Raw genomic sequence first — 21,855 nt, 5'->3', positions numbered from 1 at the left:
ACAAATAAAATGGTAACAACTTAATTTAAAAAAAAAACATATACATACAAAATAAGCAGCATTATTTAAACCTACTTTCTCATGCAAAAAACCTACAGATTTTGACCAACAAAAGAATTGATAGAAAGGTAGTGTTTATAATTCATATTTATTAAAAATAGTTACTTTTTCCATTGTTCAGTCTATTTCATACCATTTACATCTCAGATATGATTAAGCTAACATTGAGAATAAAGAAGACTATTACAAAAAACTTTTTCAAAATGTGACAAAACCATTATTCACTCTTCACCAGCTAACCTCCTAAGTCTCATAATATGATTTAATCAGGTTTTTTTTGTCTTCTCACCAGAGAAATCCACCATTCCAGAGCATGAGCTAAACATCACACATTCTCATTTTATGAGAGAGAAAAAGCGGGAACATTTAAAGTTTTCTATTAAAAACTGAAATATTAGCTTAGCTTAAAAAACATACACACTTTATTTACAGTGGCAGTTGACGTAAATTGCAGAGATTGAGTAACAGCCCCTACATTTAACAATCTGGGGTGCTTGTATCCAGGTATTCTCAATGGATGATGGTTGGCTCAAGAATTCATTTCCTCTTACTGGTCCATCAGAACTTGAGCTAGTTAGCTTAAGAGCAGATACCAGATCCACCCCTTTTCTGGGCTTTTTCCAGAAGAGTTGGGGTGTGCTTATTATTAACAATGCAAAACTATGTTTATTTTTGTTACCCTAATCTTAATATTAATAGCTTTTACGTATTCATTCAGCATAGGGTAAGTTAATATTAGTTTCCATAGAAATTTCTATATGTTCTTTATGCATTTCACTCTTTTAGGCAACATTTTATGGCATAGGCAAAACTGCCATACTGCAAATATTCTATAGCATATTTGACAAGTAGTTCATCAAATGTATTGTATGTAGTATTGGATGATTCGTTGTCAAATAATATTTCTGATTATCCACTGAGTACCTGGACTTTTGACATAAATCTAATTATGCTTAAGAAAATGAATGCTTGTTCTCTGAAGGTTAGAACAAACAATATTGCTAATTTATATTTATATATTAAAAAAAAATGAGGCAAGTTACCCAGACATAAAGCTAGCTATCGGCTGAACAATGAACATATTTCATGCTCATAGACCCGAAAACCCTCACCAAGCCTCACACACAGCCAGTCCTTAACACTGATTACTCACTGTTATTTAAACTCGGGATTCGGTACGTGTTTGCATGTAGTCATATGTTAAAATGCCTTTCCTATGCATTTCTATCTTTGGAAGTGTCAGAATATGGCTCTACACCTGAGGATTATTCCAAAAATAAAGGTCCTAATTTTCAGAAGTAATGAGCACCACGACTACAGCTGGAGTCAACGGCAGTTAATAGCTACCAAGTTTAAGTAGGTTCGTAGATACAGCTGGTCGGGAATTTTCTGACAGAACTTTTTTGGGGGTGGGGGGGAAGGATGGTGTCAGAAAATGCTGATTTGTCAAAATCTAAATATTCTGCAGTTTGCCTAGTCTCCAGTTAGCTCACCCACCTGCCTTCCAGAGTTCCTGGGATTTCCAGGTTCCTGGGGAGCATGGGAAATTAGGGAGCATATTTCATTCTGGCAACACCAAAACGCTTCTGCTGAGGGAACATTTTGGTGTTTCCCAAACAAGACATTGCAGACCCCCAGTTCCACTAAAAACTTCACATTTTGGATTTTTGTCGTGATTTTGGATGAAAATATTTCCAAAACCTTGAAATGTTTTCCTGGAAGTCTTTTTTTCCTGGCCAGCCCTATTCATAGATTTTAAGACCAGAAAGGACCACTGTGATCTTCTAGTTTGACTCCTTGCATAACACAGGCCAGAAAATTTCACCAAGAAATTCCTGCATCCAGTCCAAAGCTTCTGGTTGAGCTATAGCATCTCTTTTAGAAAGATATCCAGTCAAGATTTAGAGACTTTAAGTAATAAAGAATACACCACATATTTAGGTATGTTGGTGCCGAGGTTACTTAACCTCACTGTTAAAATTGTGTGTTTTATCTCGTTTAAATATGTCTAGCTTCACCTTCCAGCTGAAGATTTTGTTATGCCTTTATTTGCTAAATGAAAGAGGCCTGTGCTATCTGAAATGATCTTCCCATGTAGGTATTTATAGATTTTGATCAAGTCACCGCTTAGACCTTCTCTTAGATAAATGAAATAGATTGAACTTCTTTTGTCTATCACTGTTAGGCAGGTTTTCCAGATCTTGAATCGTTCTTGTAGGTCTTTGTGAATGAAGCCTTTCCAATTTGTCAACATATGGCCCAGTTTGCTCTGTAGAACTGGCCTGTCCTTGTTATTATTTACCACTCTACCAATTCTTGTGTAGCTCAAAGATTAAAGCACGTTAAAGTGACCAAACTTTTTCTGATTCAACCTGTCTCCCACTGTTTGATAATCTTATGTTAATTATGGTACTTCCATCTCAACATGACAAAGTAATTTCACCTATCTGACAGGTAGGTAAATATTATTAACACCATTTTACAGATTGGTAAAGATGAGGTATAGGGAGATTATGTGATTTTCCTAAGGTCACACGGCTAGTCAGTGGCAGAGCTGGGAACTGAACCCAGGAGTCCTGGCATACACCTCCCCCATATCCTGTGTATTAGCCATAAGGCCATCCTTCCCCTATTTGCCCCTGCAAAGTTTCCTTCCCTCTCTCAGTTCCAATTTCTCTCCCATTCATTTCTTTTTTTGTTATCACTGTCTCTCTCTTTGCTGCCACCTTCTCCTTTCTCTTTCACCTTTTCCCAATGGCCCTTTTTCCTAAACAGAGCAGTCTCCCCCCTCAGTCCTTTCTGTCCTTGAATTTCTTTGTAGTCACTCTGGTCCCGTTTCTCACACTACAACTGTGTCCTGAAGGTGAAATGTGCTGCTGTCCAGGGCCTCACAGCAGTGCAGATCACCTATTCCTGCCTCACTCTGCTGCCTTGACAGACAAAGTGGGACTGGGAGCAAGGTAGCCAGCAAAGGAAGTACTGGGAAAGGGAGAGGAAGTAGGAGGAAGCACTGGCCACCTGCTCAAAAGCCAGGAATAGTAAGTGGGAAGAGAAGCCAAAGGGGAAACCTTGCTCACTGTCAGCAGCCCTGCTTGTGAGTGACATTTCACCGAGAATCAGTGAGAAAGAGTGACAGCCAGGGAAATTGTGTGGCTGTCATTCCAGATGGGTGACCCTTGGTAAGTGTGGGAGCTGCAAGTGCTAAGCACCGCTGAAAAATCAGGCCTACTTTTTTTATGTATTAGACATTGCAGTTACAATGTAGGTAGCTACTCACCACTGGAGATAAAAAATAATAGGTAATAAGGCTGATACAATAAATTTGCAAATACAATAAGTAGAGGGAACCCTAAATTTATGATACGATATGCAGAGATATCCACAGTCAACCTGTGGCTGTTGGGGAATCACAGTTATGTGTTAGGCAAATGCCTAACTGGCATCATGTTTAGGCACCAAAGATAAAGAGAAGCTCTTTCATTAGAAGTTAAAAGGAACTCTGATTCTTAATGGATCTGAAATTCTATGTTTCAAGCAAACCACAGAACAGTTATGCCTATTTCATTTTCTTTACCTTTCTTAATAAACGTCAGTTTGTGCCCCTGTATGTTACCAATCAAAACCTGAAAGTCCCTGTAGGCTTTTCCTCACTTAGTAAAACTCTGGCTGTACAAACCTGAGTAAAAACCTTTCTGTGTATTGCACTGTCTTTTGAAATCCTGCAATTTGAGTACAGCAGCTGCATTTTTAACAGTGGAAGTTGGTTTAGTACCGTTAGTCAGAATGCATTCCAGGGCCCAGAGAAAACTTAAGTTTCCTTGTAAACAGTTAAATAAACTATAAACCCCTGTAAATGAATTTCAAAGTATAGTGAAACTTGCCTATAAATAACCTTCAAACCTGCGAGGTTAGAACTGTGATCTTTTTGTGCACAGAACACATATGGGGCACTTATCAATCTCCAGTATTTCAAAGTCAAAACAAATGTAAAAGAAGCATCTTCATCTACGTAGTATGCTTTAAAAATGTCAGAAATGTCAACCACTTGTATACTGTTCATATTATCCCTAATTAATATAAATTACATTTAATTTCACTTCTACTAAAACATACTGCTGCCCAAAATAAGGACTATAATTTTTATCAGCCATTATTATTACTGATGCATCAACACAATTATTTAAATTCAATGTATATGGAGGCAGAATCTATGCAAGCATTTACAGTTTTTGTTCCCTCTGTGCTCCTTCCCTAATTTTTGTGGCTTGGAGTTCTTCCAGATGCTGTCTCTGACTTTGTGGTTTTGTATTTGAGATCCCATCTCCTGATTCATTGCATTCTTTGATTGACAAACAGATTCAGATATGAAAATAAACAGTTACCTGCATGTAATTGGTGTCTGACAGCTGCACTGTTACACTTTCAATTCATGGTGAAGGCTTGTTCTTGGTAAGCCTACTGTTTCAGATTTTATCTACATCTTGGGTCTCTGAGTCACTGTGTTTACTAAACTATTCAATAACCGGTGGCATATGTGGGCTCCACATTGTAAGCTGCACTTCAGATTCAGAGGATTTTCTCTCTCCCTCTCCCCCCACTCCCTCACATAAACTGAATTATTTAAAAAAACAACACTGCGTTTTATATTTCTAAACTGATGTGCCTCCTAATTGAATGCAGAACACTTTCAAACTATTTTCCACTACAGGCCCACTTTTTTCTGATTTAATGTACAGTATACCTTCACTGGTAGATTAAAAATGTTAGACTAGAAGTAAAACCTATTATTATATGCTTTTTTAGCGGTTTTGTCTTGTATAATTTATGATGAATTATGTAAAACACACCAAACTGGTTATGCTGCAAGCTGCTACTTGCATGCTGCAAACAATCACTGAAAAATCTGTGTGATAGACTGGGACTTAGCAACTTAAAATTCCTGTGGAAATCAAGTACATTTTTAAGTATTGGGTTTGATTATTTAATAAGCCAACTTGCACTTTGCCCTGGCTAATTCAGAAGGCTGATAATATTTTACTCATAAAACAATTGTGCACCTGTTGTGATGGAAACCTATTCAAACAAATCTCAATAGGCATGAGGGTTCATTCTAAATACGAGCATGCTAGCCTCTCTCATTACTGCGAACTACAGGGCAACCCATTTTAAAAAGCCATAGGGGAAGATTTCAGTTTACTCTTGCTGTATAACAACGGAGTACCTTTATGATCAAATTCAAACATGTATTACAATATGCAAATGCACATTAAGCAAAGTGCTGGTGACACGTACTAAACGAAATTGAGACAAGCTTCTCCTGTCTAACATCAGCAGGCCCTTGCTACCATCCTGCCAAACAGAGTAAGTGAAATCTCTTTTCAAATGTTTCTAGAGTCTAATTCAACTCTCACCAAAACTAATGAACAGACACCTATTGACTTCAACCGGACATGAATCAGGCCCTTAATAAAACAGATTTGTTTAAAGTTATTCAGTATGAAGGAGAAGATATAAATACAGGTTTCCACTATTTATATTACCATTTTCAACACATGGCCAAATTCCATTCTTACTTGGTGCAAATCTGGAGGAACTCCATTGATTTCAATTAGGGTCACAAGTGACTTATATAAAAACTTTTAATTTAAGTATTTGTCAAGACAAAGATCAGGATGTATGGGTGAAATTAACAACATTTTCAAAGAAAAAAGGAACTTAACAAAAAGAAACCGGATAAAATGGTAACGACAAATAAAACTTCAGTGTGAGAGCTAAAGTGTCAGTTTCTAATTCCTGTTGCATTAGTGTAAATCCAGAGTGACTCTGTTGGATTTCAGTTAAACATCTCTGTCTCAATACTGGTTGACACACACTATGAGTTCATTAGTAATACATGTACGCACCTAGCTCATTTCAGTTCTTTCTTAGTTATTTCATTTAGACAAGTCCTTTGGTACAGTAACATGTGTGTGTACAATTCTGTTAATTTACAAGTGTAAGTAACATATAGGTATGAATCAATGCGACTTAGGCAAAGTGACATTGGTGCTTTTGAAAATGTAACCCATTGGTATGGGGGTGGGGTGAAATAATGATTTACCTGAAAGACATGGGATGTTGGATGGATAAATTTACAAAGCAATTCACATAAAATTTTGTAAACCCATACAATAAACCGATTCTAAAATATTTAAAATTCACTTTGTGGGGTGGCGGTGGATAAATGAATAGATTGGGGGTCAGGAGACCAGTCTCAGTGTACGTCTACATAGCAAACAGAAACCTGCAGCAGCGAGTCACAGACCCCGGGTCTACAGACTTGGGCTCACACTACAGTACTAAAAACAGCAGTGTAGATGTTCCAGAGCCCAAGCTCCAGCCTGAACCACAACATCTACACTGCTGTTTTTAGCGCCATAGCATGAGCCCCGCAAGTCCAAGGATGTAGACCCAGGCTCTGAGAATCACTGCTGTGGGGCTCAGTTTTGCCATATAAATGTATCCTAGCTGGCTCGGCCACTGACCTGCAGTGTTGATGCATGCTAGGACCCCTTGCAGAACACTCACACATAGAGGTCTCCCTTCTGGACTTGACTTCAGTGGAAGTTCTTCTGTGTGTAAAGTATGTGCACCAGGGTTTGCAGGGCAGGGACCTGAGTCAAAAGCAGCTCTGCCACTGACTTCAGCAAAAGTAGACCTTAAGGTCCAAGTTCCACAGTCCTCAATGAAGCAAAACTCTCTCTGACTTAAATGACAATGTTGCTCATTTGGAGATGTCAGTTATTAAAATGAATAGATATCAATTTTAGGAATATTAAAATATCAAACAAAAAAAATCAGAAAACTGCTGAGTAAAGTAAATTGCAAACCACTCGGCGGGGGGGGGGAAGAGAAGGAAATAAAACTTACTTATACTTTTTCAAAGTTACTTTCAAACCTGCTTACTGGCACTTGAAACGAAGTTTTCTAATGCTACAGGTGTTCTTGTTACTATTTCTATTACTGAAAAATGCATTATGTTCCAGGAGATGATAATATATTTTATTTTTCTAATAATTGTACAGCTTTTTTAAAGATTTTTTCATTACTGGTTGGCACTGAAGTCTTAACACATAGCCTTGACTTGAATGGGGCTCCATACTGCCACAGTAGGCACACTTCATACTGTATGAATGGGGCCTACGTAGGTAAAAACATATTGTTGCACTGTGTACTCCAGCACCATTGTATGTGTGTAAATACACTGACTTATTTATAAAATGGGTTAGTCAATCTAGATGTGTATAACTTGACTTACATGAAAGGTTTATTACAATGTAATTTATAGTTGTAAAGTCTTAAGAAATATACATATTAATAGACTTGACATTTTAATATTAGAAGCTGGTGTGATTGTGATAAGTGCTATTGAAACACGATTCCGTGTCCTAATGGTCAGAGAAGCAAAAATGTGTGAATTTTCTTTGTTGTAAATGATGTCCCCAGTCTTGCAAAGAAGTATGGATACACTTAACAGTGCCACTGCTGTCAATGGAACTACCCACAGTGTGTAGCTAAACGTGTGCACAATTAATTGCAGGATCAGGGCCATAATTATCATGTATCAACAAAAATTAAGGTATTGCATGAGTATATATGGATTTCCACCAATTTAAGAGAGATCAGAATCAACTCCTTTGGCCTTACTAATTATACAAGTGTACCTTAACGATTAAAAAGGAAAAAAAAGATAAAACAGGACACAGTAAATGCAACTATTGTGCACTCTACTCTTTATTTTGGAGTCAATTTACCTTATTCTTTACCAAGCATACCCAAAATAAAAACTATCTAAGTAGTAAATTTTGGATTTACTTGTGAAATATTACAACATGTACATAATGTTAAGATATAATATAACATCAATTTAGGCCCAGAAAGGCAGTTACTGTGACACACCATGCAAAATGACTATGTCTAAAGAAGTGGTAAAATCAAAGTATACTTAAGATTTAGATTGGTACAAGATAAAGTTTAACATTATTTCATTGGGTCACTGTAATAAATATATTACCAGAAAACTTTACAGCCTGTGGTATATTTCTAATCAGGACCAGTTACTAACTTAAGGTGTTTTTGGGAGGTTGTTGGGGAGGAGGAAGGGAATGTTTTCATTGATTTCACTAATTGGAACCAACTGATGTCTTTTCCTGTGTATTGATTTTTTAAATCCTAGCAGTTAGCATAGATTCTAATGTATCATAACACTTCAGACCTTAATCATAGAGTGGGTTTTTCGCTTGTAGCTTTTGTTTGAGTTTTAATTACGAAGACCTTGTGTCTCCAACCCTGAGCTGGGTTTTTAATTGCTAGTATGTATATCATGTAGACTTCAAAAGAAATAAAAGATGTTTATAATAGAGAGCACAAAGGGGAGCTTTGAAATGTCTACAGCAATACAAAGTGGCATAATTAAAAACCTATGGGTGCTTCTGTGATATAAGACCTATAATGTCTTTTTATAAATATTTATTTATTTATTTATATTTATAAAGCCAGCTGCTGTAAACACTTATTGTTTGCAAAAGAGGATCTTATACAATAATAATTGAGAAATAATTACTAAAAACCCAGGACAAACTGGAAAGTAAGGTAACATGATAGTATCAGGAGCCTTATTTTACACGAAATGATCTTCTACATTCTGTATTGTGTAACCCAAGCCCCTGAAAATTTATCTGTGTTTCTATATTTAAGCATTGTTTTATCAACTGCACTAAAAGAGAAAGGAGATTTTCTACTAAATTCACGCAAATAACAATTTCCTACCTGTTACTGAAAAGAATCTAACCTATTATTCTTGTTACCGCATAGTATTCGTAATGTTCACACAGACTCATTCACGAAGAGCTGGCTCTGAGCCCGTTCCATAAATGTGTAATTGATAATCACAAAATGCTCACTGTTGTGCCTCACTGTTCTCTTCCTCCAGCTAATATACACAGAAAATGTAGCTTTTTCCATCTATTCAATGAACAACGCCAGTCACCTACATGAAGAAGTTCTTACAATATATTCAGTAAAAAGAAAAGGAGTACTTGTGGCACCTTAGAGACTAACCAATTTATTTGAGCATGAGCTTTCGTGAGCTACAGCTCACTTCATCAGATGCATACCGTGGAAACTGCAGCAGACTTTATATATACACAGAGAATATGAAACAATACCTCCTCCCACCCCACTGTTCTGCTGGTAATAGCTTATCTAAAGTAATCTTCAGGTTAGGCCATTTCCAGCACAAATCCAGGTTTTCTCACCCTCCACCCCCCCCACACAAATTCACTCTCCTGCTGGTGATAGCCCATCCAAAGTGACAACTCTTTACACAATGTGCATGATAATCAAGTTAGGCCATTTCCTGCACAAATCCAGGGTTTTTGGAGGGGGGTGAGGGAGTGAGAGAACCTGGATTTGTGCAGGAAATAGCCTAACTTGATTATCATGCACATTGTGTAAAGAGTTGTCACTTTGGATGGGCTATCACCAGCAGGAGAGTGAATTTGTGTGGGGGGGTGGAGGGTGAGAAAACCTGGATTTGTGCTGGAAATGGCCTAACCTGAAGATTACTTTAGATAAGCTATTACCAGCAGGACAGTGGGGTGGGAGGAGGTATTGTTTCATATTCTCTGTGTATATATAAAGTCTGCTGCAGTTTCCACGGTATGCATCTGATGAAGTGAGCTGTAGCTCACGAAAGCTCATGCTCAAATAAATTGGTTAGTCTCTAAGGTGCCACAAGTACTCCTTTTCTTTTTGCGAATACAGACTAACACGGCTGTTACTCTGAAACCTGTCAATATATTCAGTGTATCTAATACTGAGAAAATGAGTGAAGGGGGTTTGCCTTATTAAACTTAAAGTCTCCATAGGAAACAGGGACATGCCTCCCTCTGATCCAACCATTTCCAGACCATTTTATTAATAAATGCTATGTGAAACAACAGCTTATATTTGGGAGTCAATAAGGCTCCACTGGTGACTGATTTGATAAAGCGTATAGGATATAAAAGGGCTACATACAAGCGAGAGAAACATACAGTGCAAATAGACTTCAGTATTGGATAAATCTATGGGCATCAGTCACTGTCCATCCTAAAAACAGAGTATACTGTACAAAGCCAGCATGTGACATTTAAGTCACAATGCCTATAAATATAGATAGTTTAGGTTATAAATGCTGGCAATGGAAGCCATAGCACTAACTTGTAACACAGTTAACCCAGGAGTCACTCATATATAAGATTGCTAGAACAATTCTGACCCTCTTGCAATAATGTCATTGCTTAAGTAACTTAAAGACTGGCCTTTATTTGATCTTCAAAGACCCTGCATGCTGAAAAAGACCATTGCAGGCTATTTCAATAGACAACTGCATGATGCATGTAAGACTATTCCAGAGATTTATGTTTGGAACAGAAACAGAAAACTTAAAACAGACTCTTTACAGTGATAAATGATGCTACTCTGCCTAGTTGTGGTCAGTAAAGAAAAACTAGAAGCCTAAGCAACAATAAAGCATACTTTGGGGGTTGAATCCCTTGCATCCAAACCTTGGTAAAGTAAGAGCTGAATCTGAACCCACTTTGTTTATTCAAAACATCTGCATATACAGCTTGGGCTGTTGGACATGCAATTTGCACATGCAAATGTGAGGGTTTTTTTTTTTTTCCAGGTAAGCAGATCATTTTGCTCAGTTCATCTATTTCATGGACTTTTAAAATCTGCCCTGCGTGTTTCAGTTATAAACATATCAAATGATCATGAAGACTTATTTAACCACTATGAAGTAGCTACAAAGTATTTTGCCAAATACTCCTCTCAGTTGTACCCATGCAACCCCACTGAAATCAATGGGATTGTTCTGCTGGAACTCAGAGGAGAATCTGACCCTTTATCAATAACTGAAATTCTAATTAAAAAGATGTGGAATAAGTGGTTTCACACATCAAGTACAGTACACAGGAGTAACTGGGAATGTGAACAATTCCACTTATGGAAAATAAAAAAATATTTCACCGTCTGCTACCTAGACAGGATGCTTTGTATTCTGTTAACAAATGGACATAGTTTCTAATCAGACCTTGATTAAAAAAACACTACTGTAATTAATTATACGTATATAAAAGTAAGGCAAGAAAACACAATTTTATTTATTTTGTCTCTATCACACAATTATTTCTTCTTCTTTTTTATCATCTGTGTGTTTCACACACGTGCACAGAAAGGGTTTGCCCTATTAGTACAAATAGTTTTGATGCATTTTGCGGGGGGGTGGGGGGGTAGATGAGCACATGCCCTGCCTAATTGAAGCTCCTTCCCACAGGGTTTGAATGGAAGGGCACTTGTGCAGTCACAGAGGGAGAGTATGTGCTCAGGTTATCCTTAACAAGAACAACGCCTTCTATTTAAAGTAAACAACTCCCAGTAACAGTCAGTGCAAAGAGCTGCTCCTCACTGGACCACACCTCTGTTTCTGATAATCAAGATTTTTTCGCTAATGACCTAACATTTTATTTTTTTAACTGCATCGCTTCATGTTGAACTCTCAGTGATATAAAAGAAGGAAGCAGCTGCACAAAAGCCAAAAATATCAACCAGTTAAAATGCCCTGACTTAGAATTAATTGCAACCAAGTACAGGGCTAAGTTTTCAAAAGTAGTTCTTAGCATCTTCAGTATGCAGTGGCAATCATCCGACCTGAAATCCCTTCAACCCTGGGAAAATGAACCCATGGTCATGGAAATCTAGAGCTTTGAACATTCCCAAAACAATTTAAAGTATGCCTGGTTAATTTAGACTACCTCACTTCTTTTATTTACTTCTTACACTCTCATTTTCCTGTCTTATTTCACACTCCCCTATGCCTAGAATGTCTTCTTTACCCCCGATGCACCCAGTCCTCACTCTCTTCATTCAGTATCCTCTCAGAACACACTTCTTAAGGCCCACAAGTGCTAAACCATGTTAATACATCATTATGATCCCAAGCTACATATTTTTAAAGAAACCTATAAGTTACCACCTTGGAGACAGTGGAAAGAGCACTGGACTGGGAATCAACAGATCTGAGTTCTTGTTCCAGCTCTGCCACTGATCTATTTTGGGGCAAGACACTGCCTCTTTCTCTACCTCAGTTTCCCTTTCTGTGTAATGGTGATAATTACTCCATAGATTTCAAAGCACTATAGAAGTGCTCAGCATTACAGCTGTAGTCTTCTGTGTATCCCTATGCATTCTCACTGAACTTTTACCTGTCTCTTTTTGGGAAAAGGGAGTATGTTTCAAATGCAATTCCAGTAGCAAGGATTTAGATGTGTGACTCCCAATAGCCCGAATGGATGTCAGCTGACAGTAGCTGGGAACACTGTAGAGATAAGGACCATTAAGGAAAGTCATCTGTGGTTAGAGCAAGGAGCTCTAAGGATTTACTAAGGGTTGAAGCAGGATCCCTGGGTTCTATCCCTGACTCTGCTATTGACTCATTGTTGGCTTTGGGCATGTCACTTCATCTTTCATTACTATGGTTTACTCACTAATACTAAAGTTTCCCTTCCTCACAGCGGTCTTATGAGGCTTCATTAATGTTTGTAAACCATTTAGTGACCACTAGAGTAAAGGCTCTATTAAAGTGCAATCAACCCTATGAGGACAGAAGCAGTTCATACCACTTTCCAGCGACCCATCTAGTCAGCAAAGACATAGCTGTTGGCTGGCTTCTGAGAAGTAATGTCTACCTCAACTCATCAGAGGGAAGTTTGAAATGATGTGGAGCCTCTGAAGGAAGAGTGAAAAGAGTAGTACCAGAGCACCCTGCCATCAAGCAGGGCCAGCCCAGGGATTAATTGGCACTGCAGGGAGAATAAAAACTGGCTCCCTAGATTAGGGGCTCACTATTCTGGAGGGGTATCATTCTCTAACAAACACTTCTGGCCAACTCAGGGCCTTAGTGGGAGAGAAGAACAAAGTTTCAATGGGAGGGGGGCACATGGCTAAATCTCACTTCACATTACGCAAAATTTGCTTCTTGTTCTTACCTTTGGCTATGCTAACACCACAGGCTAAAACACATGTAATAATCTAAAACTCTCCTTGAGGCAGAAATAAGACACTCGGGACTTAATTCTCATTTATATTAAGGCTGCTTTACACCATTTGGGCAGCAAAAAGGGGCTCCAAACTGGATATCACTTACATTTAAATTTTTATAATGTGCACACAACCAGTTAACCAGAGGGCCAAAGTAAAAACTGAGTACTACAAAAATGAGGCAGAAAAAGACCCTATGGGTATGTCTTCGCTGCAAAGTTAACTTGGGCAATTGGCATCCAGGTCTGAGCAGCCAGAGTAGTCATTCTGCAAAGCCATACCCAGGTTACTGTGTCCTCACTGGTGCTGACACACCTGTGTGTGTCACCGAATTGTGGAAGAACTTCTCTGTCTTTCTGGGCACATAGCAGGAGCTGTAGGAAGGTATCAGCACTCAGATGGTTTAACTTGCATTTCCACTGCAAAGCGGATGGGTTACCAACCCAAGTGAAAGCCTCTCTTGGGTTTTAGCTTACAGTCTAGACAAGCCAGCTATGCTGGGATGAAAGCATGACCAGCTCAGGGAGCGTGTGGGTGGACAGAACAGGGTTTGAGGACAATACCTTAATAAGAGCCTGTGTCAACTCTTCAGTGGAAACAGACCTTATAAGAAGTCAAACTTTAAATGTCCCAACCAAAAACTGAATGACACTCGGAAGTACATCAAAAGGCTTTATATGCCGAAAAAACCACCCATGTAAAATAATAAGGAATATGTTATCCATCACTGCCAGAGACCCAGCCTGTTTTAATTCTGATTCACTAATGGCATTCAAGGAGCTTCTATTCAGAGATTTGGGTAGTCGTATTTTGTGCAATTAATGTCCAACACTTTCCATGTTATCAGCAGACAACATGGTTTTAAATAGATTAGCGTTTCGAATTACCAGTTTTTGATGCCTTTTGTTTATTGCAGGCAGGCATAGCCTATTTTGGTAAAACTGTGTGTCTTATTTCAAAAAGAAAAGGAGTACTTGTGGCACCTTAGAGACTAACCAATTTATTTGAGCATGAGCTTTCGTGAGCTACAGCTCACTTCATCAGATACATACCGTGGAAACTGCAGCAGACTTTATATATACACAGAGAATATGAAACAATACCTCCTCCCAACTGCAGCAGACTTTATATATACACAGAGAATATGAAACAATACCTCCTCCCACCCCACTGGGGTGGGAGGAGGTATTGTTTCATATTCTCTGTGTATATATAAAGTCTGCTGCAGTTTCCACGGTATGTATCTGATGAAGTGAGCTGTAGCTCACGAAAGCTCATGCTCAAATAAATTGGTTAGTCTCTAAGGTGCCACAAGTACTCCTTTTCTTTTTGCGAATACAGACTAACACGGCTGTTACTCTGAAACCTGTCTTATTTCAGTCATCAATACTTTCCTACCTAATACTTTGCAGTGTCATAGCTATACAGGAGAAATCCAATCAGAGGAAACATATAAAACAATTAGGTTTTGACATGGTATCAGCTGACAGAAGTGATTATAAATTATTTATTAAGAAGGCCAACCTTCATCTTGTTTATATCTATAGTAAATGCATCATATTTCAGAACATTTTTTTGGTGGAAATGCAAAATCACAAGCATCAATTTTCTTCAGATAGTCTTTCTTTTTGTTTTAACATTAGTAAGGACATCATTAGTATGACAAACAAATCCTTGTTCCCATGTATTTATAGTTGTCATTTAATAAGACCATAGCAATCAACAGAAATAAATCTGTTCAATACATGTCATAAATAGTGTAAAATATCTAAGCTCACAGTGGAAAGATAAGTTCTCTTTCCAATCCAAACAATAATAGCCTGAATTTCCTTCCAAGAGAAAACCACATGGAAGAACCAAAGGGCAGGGAGAGAAGCACCTTAAGGATCCTGTCACTGAATGCTCTTCAAATTATTTTTTTATTAGCACAGCCTCCCACACTGATTAGATCCCAAGTGCCACAAATTTTTTGGGACCTGCTGGAATCACAGGCTATACACACGGCAAAACTCCAATCAACTTCAGTGGTGACAGAATTTCACCCAGGGTCTCTCTTTCAACTCTAAGGATAATTCAATTGTAAAAAAAAACTAGCATTCTTCAAATTGGACATTTGAAGCACAGGGTTAAAAAAAATAAGCACAGTGTGACATCCCACCACAGTCGATAAGAGTCCCCCACATACTACCTATATAAAAATACATTCTTTGGGAATTACTCCTAACCCACATCCTTTTGCAATGGGATGCTTTTGCCTTTTTCTTTTGGTATCCGGAGATTGAGATATTTAACCGATGTAAGAGAACTAATATGATACATTTAAAGTTTGTAATAAAATTGAAATGAGAGGGAAATATTCTTAACCCTGCTTGTAACTAAGTTTTAAGCATAAAAAAGTCTTTGTTTTTCAAATATACCTGTCATTCTAAATAAATAGGTTGAGTTGGTTGGAAAGAGTTTCAAAGAAAAACAGATGTTAATTTATTCATTTTATTTCCATTATATACTTGAACGCTAGAGAGAACAGAATAGAACACCTGAACTTTGTATCATTCCATGCCCATAGTCCTATTAAAGTTGGTGGGAGTTTTCAATGTGGATCAATGATTGGTTCATGCATTAAATGTACATTTTCTTCCATTCAGTGACTAAAATATTATGTCCACGTTTAAATATTTAATATATTATACCTTTAATTTCTCCAAGGAGTTCACTTGTATTTAGTCTTTCCATTTTCTCCTTCCAGTCTTTAGAAAGTAGTTTTTCCATGCAAGATGAGTCTATTAAAAAGGAAAATAAATACTTAATACAACTTTATAGATTAGGAAGTGTCTCCTTTAGCTCTTCAAAACCATCCTACCTGATCTGTTTGAACCAGATTTTCAAAGGGGAATGAACTTGAGGCCAAATGGTCTTTCATCTACTTCAACGTAAATCCCGTGTAACTCCATTGAGGTTAACTATAGAGTTACTATGGATTTACAAGGATCTAAATGAGAGCAGAACTTGGTTCAGAATATATGCATGCCAATTTACATAGATAGATTGCCACTCCATGTACAAATTTTTATCTTTTGCATTTGAAAATGATTGCACATTCAAAATATAGTTGAAGATTTAGAGACTGTTTTTGGAAATTTGGCTCACTGTGTTCATCACAAACACATTTTTTTTACTCATGTCAATGCAGAAGTTATTCATATAATGTCTTCATGGAATTCATAAAACAATTCTAGATTTCTGATGTTCACAGTATCAGCATTTTTTCCCGTAAGCTACGCAACAATTAGAAGATTGGCATTTAAGTTCTGAAGGTCATATTGCAATCCAAACCTTCAGCTCAGTCCAGCAGGCCTTATTCAGGCAAAACTCTCACTGAAGTTACTGCACTGAAGATGTAGTGAGAATCTGGCCTCAACAAGTCCTCCAGGATCAGACCTTACTTTCGCTGAAAAATTTAACACGGAGCATAACATAATCCTCAGTTAAATCAAAAGCTATTTTTAAGTCCCTTAATAGAACTTACAGAATTTAACCTTCCAAAAATAAATTGTAAAAGGTGATTTTAAGACAGGGAATGGGTAACTCATATGATTGGTGTCACAATCTGGAGTCTTCCTCCTCTAAGAACATCTATTCAAGGTCTATAAATTCTCAGTGAGAGAACTTTATATATAGCTGAATACTTCCTTCTCCCTTTCTCTGTTTATACTCCATTAAACTTTGTGGGATCTATTCTCAACAGTGCGTATGATTAACTTCCATTACAATTACAGGGCCTAGTCCCAAGAAGCACTTGGGCCCCAGTTCAGCAAGGTATTTAAGCATGTACCTAACTTTAAGCATGTAAGTAGTCCCACTGACTTAAATGAAGCTGCTTAAAGTTAGACACTTGTTAAGCGTCTTGATAAATCAGGATCTTAGTACCTCATGGGAGTGCTCAGCACTCTTTGTTCCCACTGAATTCAATGGGAGATGAGTGGGTTTAGCACTTCAGCACCTATAAACTGACAGACATTTAGGTGAAAAGGGACTATCATGATCATCTAGACTGATCTGCCTATTGTATGCCACAGAATTTCCCCCATTCACTCCTGTGATAGACCCATAACCCCTGGCTGAGTTACTGAAGTCCTCAAATCATGCTTTAAAGACTTCAAGTTACAGATCCACCATTTACAACAGTTTACACTAATTTAAACCTGCAAGTAACTTGTGCCCCATGCTGCAGAGGAAAGCAAACGAAAAACAGAGTCTCTGCCAATCTGATGTAGGGGAAAATTCCTTCCCAACCCCAAATATGGTGATCATTTGGACACTGAGCATATAGGAAGACCCACCAGCCAGACACCTGGTAAAGAATTCTCTATAGTAATCCAGAACCCTTCCCATCTAGTGTCCCATCACTGACCGTTGGGAACATTTTCTAAAAGCTACATGCCATTGTAGGCATGATCTAATTTCACAGATCAGCTACATGCCACTGTAGGCAGTCTCATCATATCATCCGCTCCATAAATTTATCAAGCTTAGTCTTGAAGCCAGATACGTCTTTTGCCCCCACTGCTTCCCTTGGAAGGCTGTTCCAGAACTTCACTCCTCTGATGGTTAGAAACCTTCATCTAATTTCAAGTCTAAACTTCCTGATGGCCAGCTTATATCCATTTGTTCTTGTGTCCACATTGGTACTGAGCTTAAATAATTCTTCTCCCTCCGTGGTATTTATCCCTCTATATATTTATAGATAGAAATCATATCTCCTCTCAGCCTTCTTTTGTTTAGGCTAAACAAGCCAAGCTCTTTGAGTCTCCTTTCATAAGACAAGTTTTCCATTCCTCGGATAATCCTAGTAGCCCTTCTCTGTACCTGTTCCAGTTTGAATTCATCCTTCTGAAACATGAGAGACCAGAACTATACACAATATTCCAGATGAGGTCTCACCAGTGCCTTGTATAATGGTACTAACACTTCCCCGTCTCTACTCAAAATATCTCACCTGAGGCATTCTAGGACTGCATTAGCCTTTTTCACAGCAGCACCACATTGGTGGCTCATAGTCATCCTGCCATCAACTGATACACCTAGGTCTTTCTCCTCCCCTGTCACTTCCAATTGACACATCCCTAGCTTACAGCAAAAATACTTATTATTAATCCCTAAATGCATGACCTTGCCCTTTGCACTATTACATTTCATCCCATTTCTATTACTCAAGTTTACAGGGTCATATAGATCATCTTGTATGATATTCTGGTCTTCCTCTGTACTGGCAATTCCTCCCAACTTTGTGTCAGCCATAGATTTTATTAGCAGACTCCCACTTTCTGTTCCAAGGTGAGTAATAAAAATGTTAAATAAGATTGGTCCCAAGACTGATCCTTGAGGAACTCCACTAGTAACCTCCCTCCAGCCTGACCGTTCACCATTCAGTATGACCCTTTGTAGTCTCCCCTTTAACCAGTTCTTTATCCACCTTTCAATTCTCATATTAATCCCCACCTTCTCCAATTTAACTAATAACTTCTCATGTGGAACTGTATCAAATGCTTCCCTGAAATCTAGGTAGCTTAGATCTATTGCATTTCCTTTGTGTAAAAAATCAGTTACCTTCTCAATGAAAGAGATCAGGCTGGTCTCGCACAATCTACCTTTTGCAAAACCATGTTGTATTTTATCCCAATTACCATTCATCTCTATGTCCTTGATTACTTTCTCTTTCAAAATTTGTTATTACCTCTCAGTATCAGGCCAATAATCAATATTTTATTAATAGAGGTTGCTTTAGGCATAAACAGTGCTTTACAAACACATAATAAGGTACCAATTAATGACCATATTTACAGTAATGCAATCCCACTGATTTACCGAGAGTTATTTGGGTGTAAATGAAGGCAGAATTCATCTCAAGGTCTCCGCCGTGAATTACTTGCAAATTAAAGGCCAAATCCTCTTTCGCATTACCATGCAGGCAGTCCTGCTGGGAGTACTCACACGAGTAAGAAGAGCAGGATTTGTTCCTACCTTACCCAGTTACAATATAGGGGATAACACTGTGTTCCAACACAAAGGGGATTGTCACAGAGATCAGCATTGGAAGGAATCACAAAAGAGGTGCATTTTACGGAGGGAGTTAAAGGCGGAAAATAAGGTAATCTGTCCAATAACATTTTTAAGATGCAAACGTGTTTCATGCGAACATGCATATTAACTTTCCATATGTGAAAAAAGCAGTTTCATGTAAACCAAATTACAACCCTCAAAAGATCAAGGTTTTAATTGCAACACATTTATGCCATGTAAACTTCCTTCGAAAGACAATATAGCTTGTTAATATTTTTGAAATAGTATTTCAGTAGAAAAGTCAATTTATTTACTAATTATCTCTTTCCATAAAAGACACAATTTAAGAAGCTGTAAGTTGCAGCAGACACTGTTAAAATATTTGTTATACAATAAAACAAATTATTCAATTTTAACAATTACAAGCATGTATTACTTTTATGAGTTTTGGCCTAGTAATAGAAGAATCAACAAATAACCATCAATTACCAACAGAACATTATAATCTGTCCTTTTTTGTGATATCATCAGTTTTAAAAGATGTCTGTCTGTTGCTCTCCTGCCAAAATTTCAGTCCTTCATCCATGCAAAAGAAGAGCTTTTTGACTTTATTTTGATGTCTAATGTAGGTTATGAGTGTTAATGACTTTTCACCAGGATGCTTTCTCTCAATCGATACAAAACCACCACCACAACAAAATCTTAGGATGCAACAAATAACAGAATCAAGAGACAATTAAATAATCTCATGAGAGCTGAGAAGAAATTCACCCCTGAAGCAAACACATGTATGAATATATACAAGCATAGAAGCATATTTTTCAAGAATTCCATTGAGTAGGAAGATGAATAAAAGAAGGGTCAGTCTGTATGCCCCCTCTCTTAATATAATCATGTTAATAGTTGTAGTTTTCTTTTTCTATATATTTGCAAGGAAGTATTTCTTTAAAAGATATTAGACTGCACAAGTCTGCACAGTATTTCTCAATACTGAACTTCTATCCAAACAGCTCGTAATTATTTGCTATTACATTTTGTTCTTGGGCAGACTCAGAAAGGTTAGGAAAATACAAAGGGTGACTTTTAAGAACTGTGAACATATATTGATGAAGTGAGCTGTAGCTCACGAAAGCTCATGCTCAAATAAATTCGTTAGTCTCTAAGGTGCCACAAGTACTCCTTTTCTTTCTGCGAATACAGACTAACACGGCTGTTACTCTGAAACCTGAACATATATTGTAATTACAGCTTCTTCTTTTTTTAATTCCAGAAGGTTTGCAACTGGTGGGGGACGGTTTGCATAATTCTTAATTAAAATTATCATTATATGTTCACCTATCTCACTGGAGATACCTGAAATTGGACATTCACCTACGTGGAAGGGGTAACAAGCAGCTAACAGTGAAAAATATGTTCCTCCCCGAGCCCTTGTACACATGTGCTCACGCACACAGCCTGAAAAGGATCTATGGTGAGGAGATGTGTTTTTTCCTTTAATACTGAAAGTCAATTTCCCTCCATACATATAAAATCTTCAAAGTTGCCTTCCTACATAGCAGAAATTTCTTCAATAGTAGTAATCCATTTCCTGGCTTAGTTCATTATAGAAACAGGCCTGAACCAGAACACTGGATTCCAAATTCCACTGACTTTGTGGAAGTCTGGACCCAATTTTGGAGTGCAAAACTATTTGGAGAGTAAGTTGAATCAAGGCTCCAACTCTAAAGCACCCCAAAGCCTAGGAATCTGGACATCTGTGAAGTTTAGGGATGTTTCAGTTTGGGACTGTCTATTATAAACTAACCAAGGAAAGTGATTACTCTTGATAAATGTTCACCTTTGGATTTTGAATGTGTGGCATGGGCCCAGCTCTTCTTTATAAACTAAGCATATTTTCTACGGCTTTCACCCCATGCTAACTCACCCATGCCAATAGAGTTACCCAGGATGTAAGTCAGTACAGAATGGGATACAGTAAGTCAGTAGAGCACAGAATTTGACTCCATATATTTTATGTTAAACACCCTAGAGAACTTTTCTTCCCAAGACAACAAGAGCAAATGTGTTACCTATAAATTAGAGTTTGGATTATCTATCAAAATCTGACTTCTTTTAAACTATGACGTTTATTGCATAATCCCCACCCGTCAATATTTCTTTTAGTAATTTTAAAATTGTTCAATGGGGTAGAAGTACTGCAGGATTCTCCCTCAATGTGGTAACTTGTGATGGTGGATGAGAAAAGATTGTTACAAGATAGACAAGCTGAATAAACAAACGTAAAGCGAGTCCTTGATAGAAGATGAAAAGGATCTCTCCATGAACACAAAGCATTGATGAAAACAATTAACATTTGTCCACTGGCTAATCAATCAGCCATGGAATGGATGGAATCCAGCACTCTGTTGCAAGATTGGTGATGAAGAATGGGTGCTAACTATCACAGCCAAGCTCTGAAGTTCTTCTGACTAAATGAAAGTCATCTTCTCCCTGTCAAGAATAACTTTTGATTTCTCTCTCTTTCTATTTTATTCCAGTCTCACAACCTTGAACAAGCAAGCAACCAAGACTATATCTTGCATGAATACTGTATGACCTTACAATGGCCTG

General features: G+C 37.7%; 1 protein-coding gene across 27 annotated transcripts in view; it reads right to left on the bottom strand.

The window, feature by feature from the left end:
* Nucleotides 1-21,855, bottom strand: part of SOX6 (SRY-box transcription factor 6) — a 449,851-nt gene that overhangs the window by 191,487 nt on the left and 236,509 nt on the right. For all 27 annotated transcript variants that reach the window (XM_077818342.1, XM_077818361.1, XM_077818360.1 and 24 more), the window contains one exon: nt 15,876-15,965. In XM_077818342.1, coding sequence (XP_077674468.1) covers nt 15,876-15,965 — 90 coding nt within the window. The remainder of the gene's footprint in view (nt 1-15,875; nt 15,966-21,855) is intronic.

The sequence above is a fragment of the Eretmochelys imbricata genome, chromosome 6 (genome assembly GCF_965152235.1).
Source record: "Eretmochelys imbricata isolate rEreImb1 chromosome 6, rEreImb1.hap1, whole genome shotgun sequence".
Classification (NCBI taxonomy): Eukaryota; Metazoa; Chordata; order Testudines; family Cheloniidae; genus Eretmochelys; species Eretmochelys imbricata.
Note: the sequence above shows the minus strand (reverse complement) of the source record. Positions and strands in the feature narration are given on the sequence as shown.